The sequence below is a fragment of the Chrysemys picta genome, chromosome 2 (assembly GCF_011386835.1).
Source record: "Chrysemys picta bellii isolate R12L10 chromosome 2, ASM1138683v2, whole genome shotgun sequence".
NCBI lineage: Eukaryota > Metazoa > Chordata > Testudines > Emydidae > Chrysemys > Chrysemys picta.
Window position 1 is genome coordinate 16,379,471 of NC_088792.1, and position 13,511 is coordinate 16,392,981.

Genomic DNA, 13,511 nt, shown 5'->3' on the forward strand with positions numbered 1-13,511 from the left:
ATAAGCTTTCGTGGGTAAGAACCTCACTTCTTCAGATGCAAGGCCCCTCTGATATCTGAAATTATTACGTCACATGTCCTTTTGCACATTCATAACTCTATATGCCAGACTTTACCTTCATTTTATGCAAGGGTGGCTAAAATCTATTACCTTCTGAGCAAACATCATATAGATATTCCAGTCTATATTCCTCCACATGTCCTAAAGTCACTAGAGATTAATGATGAAGAATCCCATTCAGGTATGCCAGAGTGTTCCTTTTTTCTCCAAGACTGCCTTCAAAGACAATAGAGACTGATGCTTCCAGCCTTAGCCGGGGAGCACATCTAAATCAATATCAGCCTCAGGGTTTGTGGTCCCGAGAGGAGACTCGTTTTCACATTAATGTCTTAGAACTCAGAATGTTTCGTTTGACAGAGAACACCACAGCGATGTTCCATGTGAACAGGTCGGGAGGCGCATGATCACCCCCTCTATGTTTGGAAGCGATCCAGCTGTGGAATTGGTGTATCCACCACCAGATCACTCTTACAGCCATGCACCTACCAGGACTGCAGAACACTGTAGCAGATCACCTGAGCAGGAAATTTACAAATGAACAAAAGTGGGCGATAAAGGATTCATAATTTGGAGAGCTTTTCACAGGCAGGGTCACCCATCCATGGACCCATTTGCCGCAAAAATTAACAAAAAGTGCCCTACCTTCTGCTCCGGGGGGGCCTAAGTCCAGGATCTCTCTTAGACAAATTACTCATTCCTTGAACCCCAAGTCTCATATATGTACATCCACTGATCCCTCTTTTACTGAGGGTCCTAAGGAAGTTCAAACAAGAGTCTGCTATAACGATCCTGATAGCACCAACTCGGCCCACCTGGATTTCATGAGACTTTCAATTTATTATCCTGTAACATTGCCACTGAGTCCATACCTGGGCTCCCTGGACAATGGGAGCATCTTACATCCAAACCCAGCCTCTCTACATATCACAGTCTGAATGCTGGCTGGTTGGCATCTGTGGAGAGAGCTTGTTCTAGAGACACCCAAAACATTCTTATACAGAGTAGAAAGGAAGTAGGAAAGTAGAAAAGGCTCCCTTTGGGCAGATCTACACAGTATGTCTCCAACAGAATCAAACATTCCTAATATTCTGGATTACTTAATGTCATTAAAACGACCAGGACTTTCTATCAGTTCTATAATGGTGCACCTGGGAGCTATATCAGCACAACATCCCAGGACCACACATGAGTTTTCACATCATGTAATGACTAGATTCTTCGAAGGCCTAACACACATATTCCTACTGGTGCAGGAACTGCCTCACTCCTGGGATCTCTATATAGTTTGGATGAACGGGTCCTTCCTCTGAGCCTCTGGCATTATATTTATTGCACCATCACTCCATGAAAACAGCCTTCTTAATGACTGTCACTTCAGTCTGTAGGATTGGGGAGCTGCAGGCACTCATGGTGGCCCTCCATGCACTGTTCCTTTCTTAGGCCCTATCCAAATTTCTTCCCAAGGTCATTTCCGACTTCCATCTAAACCATGAGTCCCCTACCAGTGTTCTTCCCTAAACAACACTCCAGCCAAGGGAGGCAAGAGACTCCACTCTTTAGATAGCTGCAGCACCCTGTTGTTTTACCTAGATAGATACCTTGGATATATAGTCATCCAAGGTCTTGCCTACATCGTTTGTTTGTTGCCTTTGCAGAGAGAATCAGAGGCCATGCCATTTCATCTCAAAGGCTATCTAAGTGGGTCTCAAACTTTATTAAGCTTTGTTACTAGTTAGCTAGTTTAGATTATCCAAGTGTAGCTCAGACAGCTTCTGCAGCCTCTTTCAGAAATGTTCCCATTGCAGAAATATGTAGAGCAGCTAATTAGGGATCTGTTCATTAAGTCACAAAACATTATTCCGTGGTAGAGGTATCTAGATTGGATGCCTCTTTTAGCAAACCTGTTTTATAATCTCTCTTCAGGTAAAAAAGTTACATGCCATGAAAGGTGTGTGTGGCTTTATTGGACCTTGATGTTTACATCATTTTCTGTGGCGGGCACTAAAGAATAATCATAACATTAAATTAATATTAGTTATAAAATAAAATGGACTGGAGACATGCAACACTGAAAAGGGCATAGAACAGAGTTAGCACAACAGAAGAAGAAACTTGTTCTTGCTTGTTGGTGCCATCTTAAATGTGTCCCTATGAGGAACTAACCCTGATGTGGCGTTGAATGATTTGTTTTGGTTTTAAAATGCTTTTTTAGGAAGAGCAATGTTCAAAGAGGCATTTTGAAAATATAAAAATGAAACATTTCCGCCTTCAAAAACAGCCATTGGAGTCCTTTGTAGCATCTATCTTGGATTTCCTCCATTTAAAGAGAGTGTCTCCCAGTGCCAAATTTAAAATGTTTGTTTTACTTTAAGATATTTGCCTTTTGGTTGCCTGATAAATATTCTGAGGGCCATTTAGACACAGTCCACCTATCCTCTCCCTATGCTAATTTACTGCATGGTGTCTAACCAATAATCTAATAACAAAATGTAATCATGTCCCAAGATGAGTTTATCCACAGATAATCTCATCACATGACAATTTCAGTTGAAAATGATGTTTCTCTGGATAGCTTCCAGACAGGATAATATCACAAACACTCCCATGAAGATTTTTGTCACGTCTTAATTCAGTATGTAAGTGGCTACTAATTCCAGATAAATAATTTCCTTTCCCAGTGTTATGTTTCTTTCATTCCTGATAGCTGTTCCTCTTTGCAGATGAAGTGTCTAAGGAAGTCTTCCAGAAGCCTAATAGGATTTTTAATTATCTCACTTGTAGACCATTTGGTAAAATATAAAATCACAGTCCTGCATTCCCATAATATTTTATCTTCATCAGATCATTTCACCAGCCACTGTCACTAAGTACAACCATGTTGTATGCTAAATGTTACACTCTCACACTGGCTGGAATCTAGCCCATTTACTGTAAATACCAGGGATAAAATGCCTAAGGAAGATAAAAGCTTGGGAGAACAGGGCAAGTTAAGATCATATCCATTTGTAAGCATGCCTTTTCTGCTGTCATTGACAGAGTGTGACCTCTTATTTCCTCCAATCCCAGCCTCTCTGAACAGCAGATTGAACTGTAAGTGGAAAGTGACACTAAGAAGACTGGAAAGCCTTTCACAGGATTAGAAAAAGAGCAGCAAAAAAGAAACCATTAGCGCAGCTGAGAGGGATCAACATGACAGGGTTAAATAATCATTTGTTTCAGAGAAACCACGGATCACATCACCTGCCCTCTAAACTCTTCTCTGATTCTCTGAACAGTTATACAGATTTTCCAAAAGGTGCTGATTTTCAGCGGTTAATCTGTTTTATCCAGTGGGTGAGAACACGTACAACATTATAAATACAGTTTTATATATATATATATATTCATTAAAAATAAATAGTGTTGACGTCTCTATGAATTTTCCGTTGGCTAAGCAGGATTTAAAAGCAAGAATAGAATGCATTATCTTAAAGATTTAATTTAATAATAGAGTATATATAATGGAGTTTTTGAAAAAGCACTTTGGATATACTTGGCTGAACACAAAGGGCTGAATTCCCATTGGGAATCATGCACAAAGTTCCAATTAGCATTATCTGGAATTACGTGCTTAGATGCCACAATAAAAATTCAACCCAAGTGTCCTCAAGATATTAAAATATGTTAGAAATGGTTCTGCTCTCCTGCACTCTTACTCTCAGTACACTGTTGTAAGTTGGGGTGACGCTGTGGAAGTAAATGTGGCTGATTCTTCTCTCACACCAATTTTAAAAGCAGTAAATCCATTGATTTACTCCCACTTTACACTGGTGTAAGTAAAATGAGAATCAGGTTCAGTGGAATTACACTGGTGTAAAACCAGCATAATTTAGGCCAGAATTAGGCCCAATGTTGTGTCAGTTTAGTATGGCAGTAGATTTTGATGTTCTAAAAATAGGATTGTGGGCCACATTTTCATTCTGAGGGGCTACACCAAGACCCTTTTACACTGCACTGGCAGCTTGAAAGGGCCTTAAATTACATTCACACCCACTTTAATGCCTCTTTATAATGCCAGAGCAGTAAGGTAAATGAGAACCAGGCCTTGTAACTTCCCTGGTATGTCAACAAGTGTAGGGAGCACAGCAAGGATGGAAGTCCCTATTAAAATACATATCCTTATTAATAGCACCGGAGACACACAAATCACTGGCCAAACACATTGTTTTGTTTTTTTAGAAATGTTCTTTTATTCAAGTTTCAGTGCAAAAAAAATCCCCCTACAGAGCCATAATCAGCCCAGGTTCCTTAAAACTTTCCCATCATCCTGTCTGCTGAGCTTGATATGCCCCTGCACATTCACAGCTTTCGATGACTCTCCTCAAAGCTGCTCTTACTTACGCTGCAATGTGACTCTATTGATTTTCATAGTGTGACCCCTGATTTATTCCATGAGAGCAGAATCGGAGCATCACTGTGAATGCACACAGGAGTCAGTGCTCACCAACACGAATAAGGGGTCCGTAGTTGGGCCCTAAGTCTTCAAAATCTTTTTAATGCTAAAGCAATGGGAGATGATGGTTGAAAAGGTCATGTTTGTAACCTCATAGCAGGCCTTAGTCCGCCTGCAATGTGACAGATCTCGCCCCCTCTGGGTCTGGGTTATAGGGGGTGTAATGAGGAGAAAGGGACATGACCAGAGTGCCTCTGATCCAGCAGGTCCCAGCTATCAGAATAGATCCCTTGCTAGCCTCTGAATCAGGGAGCAGCAAAGATAGGATAAAGCTCCCTTCCCTCCCACCTCCTCAGGACTGGACTGAACGTAGCTCAGCCAAGTGCAAGAAACAGGCCATGTTTAGTTTTTCCTGAAATCAACCAGCATATTTTTATTCTGCAGTGACACGTTGATATTTCCCATTTACTTCAATTTCTTACCTGCAGAAAGAAGCCATTCTGAATTCTGGAGATTTAATTGCCATGTTTAACAAAAAAATCTCCATGAAAAGCCATTATTTTACCACTAAAAATTTCAAGAAAGAAAAGAAAAAAAATAGCATGAATAGGAGAACCCAGAAGGGGAAACGACCTCAGTGTGATCTCAAGTACCTATGTAAACAAAAATTAATAGGTATATTTTGTTTTTAAAAAAAAGCAATTTATTAACAATGATTAATGTGCTTACCATCATATTTTCCAGAAAAACACAAAGCAGTAATGTAACCGTTTGAACATAGGCTTATGATTTTCCTAATTATGTGGTGTTTTTTCCTAGGCAACATTTAAAGGTTGGATGGACATTATGTATGCAGCAGTAGATTCACGAGGGGTAGGTCACTCACATTAAATGCTTTCTTCTTGCATCCTTCTTTCCTGTTTAGTTGAATTTTGCACCATTCTGGCTGGTTAACAGCAAAACTACCTGTATGCAACAAACTTGACTTCTTTGGGGATGCACCAAGTTTAACTTAGGGCAGATTTTTGTCTAATGTGCTAGTAAAATGTAGAGTGATTGAAATGGGTCTAGGATGTGTGCCATCATTTGTGTAGTGGGGTTTATATTATGGATCAGTTTGGAAATGTAACTATTTAGTGTACAAGAATATTTTAAAAATATTAAAACCTGGGGCCCAACTCAGGACACAAATAACTTCCAGGTAACAGTTAACTGACCTCCTGTCCTGCAGCAGTAGGGAGATTTGGAGGGAGCAGATCCTCGGCTGGCATAAATTGACATAATGGAGCTATGTCGATTTACATTGCACCTCATACTGTCTTAGGATTCAGTTTTCCAATCTGTTTAAGCCAGACAGAAAGGTCAATATAAAGGTGAATACAAACCTGAGACTCACAAAGATGAATGGATCTTTAGATTTTCCATAGATCTTATTTTTTGTTGCAAGATGTGTTTTATTAAGTGGAAGTTGTGATTAGAATGATCAGAGGTGAAAGTAAGTCTAGAAGCACCCCAAATATAGTTACCCAAAGTCTAGGTGGTGTCAAGGGACAGCTGCAGGATTCCGGTGGCCAGCCTTCTGCAGCTGGAGTTTTGTTGTCAGACTCCCAAGCTCATAGAAATTCAGTCAAAAGAACTTCTTCCAGACTTCTCCAAAGTACACTCTCTAACTTAAGCCTAAGGATCAATTGACTCTAACTAAACTCTTTATAGGTTTTCTCTTGAGCAAGCACATAATAGGCTAACAATCGCCCTAGCAACAGCCTAGCAACATGGGCCGGCTCTCCCATTTTTGCCACCCCCCCCACCCCAAAAAAAGCTACTTGGACTGCTGCCCGAACTGCTGAAGCAATAAAAAAAAAATGCCACCTGGACTGAATGCTGCCCCTTAGTATGTGCTGCCCCAGGCATGTGCTTCCTCCGCTGGTGCCTGGAGTCGGCCCTGCTAGCAACAGTGAATAATAATTCATTATTTTACTTATCAGCAAAGCAACTTCAAGCAAGAAACTTACAAATGCAGGCCCACCCAAACCAAGGTCAGCCATTCACATTCCCCCACTTCCCCCATCCCCATTTTCATGAATCTGTCCTTTCACTTTATCTATCTTAGTTAGTAACACTGCAATTGTGTAGCTGTTTTTGGTCTGCTGCCTAAGCCAAGGCCAGATTTTTCCTGACTCTGTGGTGCCCTCGCTTCCAGCTTATGGTGGTTAAGTGCACAAGATCACTGTTGTTATGTCAAATCAATTTCTCTCATAACAGTTATTTTATTAATATCCGTGATTACCACCAGTTCATATAAGCAGGAGTATAGCCAGAAGATTGATTTATATGTTTATTTGTTCCCCTTTTTTATTTCATATTGAATGCATTACAGTGGATATATTCTGAAGTTGCACTTTTTAATACATACACCCAGTACAAAATCTTCTAACCAAAGATTAAGTACATGAATTACACTCTATATTTACACTGAAAATACAGTGTAATGACATGATCATAATGACAGTATTATAAAGTGTAACTGAAATGATCGTGGTATTTGAGATACCAATGATGACCTTTTAATGGCAAGCACTGAATGCTTAAACACTGAACGGGTACTTAACTTTTATAATATTTTCTGTGTTATTGAGTGAGTTTATTTTTAATCTTTTGATGTGTGTGGTGATGGCACAGTTTTTCTCCCTCTTCTTTTTACATTTGCCTTTTATATTTGCAGTGTGAGGATCAACCTGAATGGGAATATAATTTATACATGTACCTCTACTTTGTGATTTTCATCATCTTCGGGTCTTTCTTCACATTGAATCTCTTCATAGGCGTCATTATTGACAATTTTAACCAACAAAAGAAAAAGATAAGTACTGTATATGCTGTATAGCCCCTTGTGACTGCTATATGGAGGGCAAAAGGGATGGATTTAAAAACAGCAGCACAGCCAGTCTAGCATCTCGATTAACAGAATATCCTTAGAAACCATCTTGCGTTACTTTACAAATTCACAGTTGCAGCAGCCCCTTATCGCTACGCAGGGCCAGTGCTCTGAAAACACTGGAAGTTAGATTGTGCTCACACTAATCAGGAAGCAGTGTTAACAGCACCAGCCCAGGGGGACCTCAGGGATTAGTTGTGCCTCAGGGACACATGCCTTCCCAAAGGAAGAAAATTAGAAAAGGATGGAAATTCCCAATACCTCAAACTTAGTTTACATTGCAATAATACTTATCATTCAACCAAAGTAATAGCAGCTTTATCTCTTTATACTTAGGTGGGCAAGACATCTTTATGACAGAGGAACAGAAAAAGTATTATAATGCAATGAAAAAACTGGGCTCCAAGAAACCCCAAAAACCCATCCCAAGGCCACTGGTGAGAATATCTAGGTTATTCCAATTGAAATATGTATATTCAGTGAATGTCTTTCATCGAGTGAATACAATCTCCTGGGAAAAAATGCTCCTTTTGTAATATAATTTGTTTAATTCAGCCATTGTTTGAAAGTGTAATGAATTGTGTGTCTTATAATCACCACTGCACTACAATGATGATTTGGGGTCAAATTCATGAACGGTGTAACACCATTACCTAGTGTGGCCTGTATTAAATGAATTGGGGATCTCAGTCCCAATCTGTAATAAACAGGTTACCATTCATAAAAGCTACCACTACTATTGGCATGATTGTTGGTAGACTCAGCAAAGAGCCTTAGGTTTGAATGGGCATGAAAATCCAACCAATCCATCACCCCCTTTACATTTACGACGGCCCGTGTGGAAACTGTGACATATTTTCTTCGGGATTCCAGTTGCAAGGGAATGATATCATCATTTTATATGATTTGAGTCTCATAACTAACACTAATGATCCTTTTATTTGTTTCAGAACAAATACCAAGGTTTTATCTTTGACGTAGTCACCAAACAAGCCTTTGATGTCTCCATCATGATTCTCATCTGCCTTAACATGGTCACCATGATGGTGGAAACAGATGACCAGAGTCTAGAAAAAGTGAACATCCTTCATAAAATCAACATGCTCTTCGTTGCCATCTTCACAGCAGAATGCAGCATCAAAATGTTGGCTTTAAGACACTACTATTTCACCAATGGCTGGAACATATTTGATTTTGTTGTTGTGATTCTATCCATTGTGGGTAGGTAACATTCAATGGCAGAGAAGTCTTTTTGCCTAAACTGAACAAATAAAAGGTGGAAACAGAGATGTGTTTGGACTGTATTAAATGCTTTTTGCAATACGGTGCTGAGCACCTCCAGCTAGGCATTGGGTACCCTCAGTTCCACCAATGGGAGAGCCACTTACAGGATTGGTTCCTAAATATTTTAATTATATTTAAATCATATTGAAATAACATCACATAACAATCAAATGTGGCATGACCAGGCAAAGGTAGAGAGTTTGGGTATGCTGAACATAACAGATACATCCAGTAGAACATACATGCCATACTGCTGAAAGTAATAAGTAACACCCTCACATGCCCTGGCATTGATTTCAATGGGCATTTAGTGGCTGATAGGAACACAGGAGGGTGTGTTAGAGAAATGGCAGTCAGAGGATTAGTAGTTGCAATGCGTCAGGGTGTAAGAGGAAAAGTCAAAAGCCACTTGGGCCATTATTATTATTTATTATTTGTATTTTGCAGTAGTGCCTAGCAGACCCAATCATGGACCAGAACCCTATTATGCTAGGTGATGTACAGACACAGAATAAAACAACAGTCCCTGCCCCAGAGAGTTTACAATCTGAGTATGAACTGCCAATTAAAAAGAAAGTAACAATTGGGGAAATGATACAATTTGAGACGAATGACTGATCAAATTGAACAAAAGTAACTAAGGAACATTCTAGAGATTATTTCCATTAAAACCAGCATTTAACTCTCATATCTCCTAAAGATATTCATGTTACTTTATACTTTTTTGTCAAAGTAAATTTCGTTGGGGGGGCGGGGGAGGGTGAACATTGGGGTATTATAGTCTTTCACCTCAGGAGCAATGGCTCAAATGGTAGTGACTGAAAGCTATAACTACTTGTGGCCTGTATTAATTGAACTGGTGATCTCAGTCCCAGTTTGTAATAAGCAGGTGTCCACATCATAAAAACTATCCCTTTCGTTGACATCTTTGTCTGTAGACTCAACAAAGAGCCTGAGGATTGATTGGGCATGAAATCTAACCAATCCGTCAGCCCCTTAGCTGTGTTTCCTCTAGGACAGGGATTCTCAACCTTTTTCTTTCTGAGGCTACCCAACATGCTATAAAAACCTCCACAGCCCACCTGTGCCACAACAACTGTTTTTCTGCATATCCAGTAGATTAAAAGCCAGGGCTGGCGTTAGGGGATAGCAAGCAGGGCAATTGTATTAATTGGTTATTTGTTTCTTTTTTTCTTAAAGGTACCGTGCTTTCTGACATCATTCAACAATATTTTTTCTCTCCTACACTCTTCAGAGTCATTCGCTTGGCTCGGATTGGCAGGGTCCTAAGACTTATACGGGGAGCCAAAGGAATTAGAACTCTCCTTTTTGCCTTAATGATGTCCCTTCCTGCTCTGTTCAACATTGGTCTCCTTCTTTTTCTGGTCATGTTTATTTATGCCATTTTTGGAATGGCTAACTTTGCCTATGTTAAAAAGGAGAATGGGATTGATGACATGTTCAACTTCCAAACCTTCGCTAACAGCATGCTCTGTCTTTTCCAAATTACAACCTCAGCTGGCTGGGACGGTCTTCTCAATCCTATTTTAAACACTGGACCGCCATATTGTGATCCGAACCTAAAAAATGCAAATGGTTCGAAGGGAGACTGTGGAAGCCCTGCTGTAGGGATTCTATTCTTTGTTACTTATATCATTATATCATTTCTCATTGTTGTAAACATGTACATAGCCATTATTTTAGAGAACTTCAGTGTAGCCACTGAGGAAAGTACAGAGCCTCTAAGCGAAGATGACTTTGATATGTTTTATGAAATCTGGGAGAGGTTTGATCCTGAAGCGACTCAATTTATTGAGTATTCTGTGCTTTCAGACTTTGCAGATGCTCTGGCAGAACCTTTACGCATAGCAAAACCAAACAATATTAAGCTCATAGCCATGGACCTTCCCATGGTCAGCGGAGATAGGATCCACTGCTTGGATATTTTATTTGCTTTTACCAAACGGGTACTAGGAGAAACTGGGGAAATGGATGCCCTTAAAATACAGATGGAGGAAAAGTTTATGGCTGCCAATCCATCTAAAATTTCTTATGAACCAATCACAACCACACTCAGACGGAAACAAGAGGAGGTTTCTGCCATTATTATCCAGAGGGCCTACAGGAGTCATTTGTTTCAACGCTCCTTGAAGCAGGCCTCTTTCTTATACCGTCACCAGGCTTGTGATGGCAACATGCTTGAAGATGAGGCACCTGAGAAAGAAGGTCTCATTGCATTCATGATGAATGAAAATTATGGTAGGCCAATAGACAAATCAGAAACTGTGTCCTCAACATCTTTCCCTCCATCCTATGACAGTGTCACCAGAGCCACTAGTGACAACCTCCAGCTAAAGGTGACAGACTCTAGCAAAAGTGATGAACCTGTATATTATCTGCTATCTCCGGACAGAGATAAAGAATCAATTGTCTAAATGTTTGTTTAGAATGCTTTAAAATATTGTTTACAGAATGTAATGCTGTAACTACACAACAATTGAAGCAGCCTTCTTATTAAATATTAGTTGCAAAATAAACAATGGAGTTTTTACCCTTAACTATGGGAGTCGATAAGTTATAACCTTTGACCCTGCTCTTTTCACCATTGCTCAATGTTTATATATGCACAGGAAGAATCTATGCAGGGTCATAGCTGTTATATCAGTGGTGTGATTATGAATCTGCTAGACTGTAAAACAGTAAACACAGTGTATATCTATCCACAGATAAAGCCAGGCTGTAAACATTCATTTAAGGTCTTACTCATATTAGTGTGTTTACTTATGGCAATGTATGACCTTGCATTCTAAAAAGAAAAAATATATATCACAGCTGCTGTAGCAAAATGTAACACTTACTGTATATGTTGTGAATGGTCTTTCATAAATTTATTATATTTGATATTTTTTTACTTAAATCAAATAATTGTCTCTTTTTCCATGGAGATAGATGATCCTTACAGCCGACATGTTAAACTCTGAACCAAGGTAACAATAATTGGTGGGACTCCCGTCAGTCGCAGAGGAAAGTTGTTGCAAAATAAAATATTTAATCAACAACATATAACTATTTATTACACTATGACCTCCCCTTTGGGACATGTAACTGCTTGTCATCAGTAATACAAAATAAAAATGAGGCGGAAGAAAGTGATGTCAAATAATAAAGAGAGAAATGGCTTGTTCTACCCTACAGGAAATCAGACAGTAATGGATGCTGCTTGTAAAACAATTAATAAAAATACTAATTTTTTTAGTATGTTTCAAGAATATGCTTTGCTTGTTGTAATCAAACTCTTAGAAATAGGTTATGACCCTGTAATCTGATGTAAAGTGCCCCAAAGCACTATGTATCCATATAGATTTTCTGTTAAGTGAGTGGGATAGGATGTTTTCTCCAATGACATGGAGCGAAGCATGCTTAATATAATATGGAGATATACCTCTATCTCATAGAGCTGGAAGGGACCTTGAAAAGTCATTGAGTCCAGCCCCCTGCCTTAGGGTGACCAGACAGCAAATGTGAAAAATCGGGACAGGGGTTGGGGGGTAATAGGAGCCTATATAAGAAAGAGACCCAAAAATCGGGACTGTCCCTATAAAATTGGGACATCTGGTCACCCTACCCTGCCTTCACTAGGCAGGACCAAGTACTGATTTTGCCCCACATCCCTAAATTGCCCCCTCAAGGATTGAACTCATAATCCTGGGTTTAGCAGGCCAATGCTCAAACCACTGAGCTATCCCGCCCCCTTACTGCAAGTTCTATGCATCAATATTACTCTCTAATGCTTTGATGCAGGTTGTGCAGTGCAGGAGGGTTGTTACAGTGTTATCAATGGGGTGGGAGGGTCTGTACAAAAGTTCTGATATATAGAATCCCTTCTGGGTTTCTATCTTTCACTTTACTGGAGGCTGTGTTTAGATTACTGGGGAACCTTCCTTTTTGCAGGCAGGCAGAGAAATAGTTGCATGTGAAATACCAATCAGTCGCAGGCCAAACATATGACAGCAATGGGGTCCCATTATAAGTGCTTTAGGAATAGACATTTTTAGTGGTTTTATACTGTAAAAAAAATTTAATTTATTATCAACCTTCCAGCCTTGGCAAAATGTGGGGAAGTGTCTGTGGAATATAAAGAGACAAGTCAATGGTTACAGAAAAGCCCTCTCTTTGTTATTTTCAAATATGATGGTACTTGGGTTTGGTGCGTCTTCATGGGAGGTCTTGCCTGAGAAGTCTGTAATGAGCGATTGCACCACAAGGAATAGTAGCCATGTTTTTCACCTTGCAGAAAAAGAATTATCAAGAATGTATTTAAAGCGTACTGCAGTTGACATTTAGTTACATTCTGGATTATAAAGGTGTCAAAATCCACGTGGGGTTGTTACTGAGAATCTTAGCTATCCAGCAACAAGACCATGTTACAATGAAATTTTCCTGTTACCACATCATCTGTTGACAAAATGAGTCAGAATATGTGAAGAAAACACATAAAATAATATGACTACATATATGTTAATGAATTTTTCTTCATCCAATGAGAGGTGTCTCAGGCATTCAGTTTTGTGAGTGGTCGATTGGTTATTCGGGTGACTTGATGTCAGGTCTGTTCCTGATTCTTGCTGTGTGATTTTTAGGTAAATAATTTAACCTCTCTGTGCCTCAGTTTACCCATCTATAAAATGGGGATAATAATACTTATCTACCTCACCGGAGTGTTGTAAGACTTAATTAATGGCTGCAAAGCACTCTGAGGGTGAAAGGCACTCTGTAAGTATTATTATAATCATTCTCTCT

General features: G+C 39.5%; 1 protein-coding gene across 6 annotated transcripts in view; it reads left to right on the plus strand.

Moving 5' to 3' along the window:
• LOC101946771 (sodium channel protein type 5 subunit alpha-like) overlaps positions 1 to 11,964 on the plus strand; it is a 323,447-nt gene extending 311,483 nt beyond the window's left edge. For all 6 annotated transcript variants that reach the window (XM_065582696.1, XM_065582695.1, XM_065582701.1 and 3 more), the window contains 5 exons: positions 5,312 to 5,365; positions 7,215 to 7,356; positions 7,764 to 7,864; positions 8,378 to 8,648; positions 9,912 to 11,964. In XM_065582696.1, coding sequence (XP_065438768.1) covers positions 5,312 to 5,365; positions 7,215 to 7,356; positions 7,764 to 7,864; positions 8,378 to 8,648; positions 9,912 to 11,146 — 1,803 coding nt within the window. In that variant the 3' untranslated portion in view covers positions 11,147 to 11,964. The remainder of the gene's footprint in view (positions 1 to 5,311; positions 5,366 to 7,214; positions 7,357 to 7,763; positions 7,865 to 8,377; positions 8,649 to 9,911) is intronic.
• The last annotated feature ends 1,547 nt before the right edge of the window (positions 11,965 to 13,511 follow it).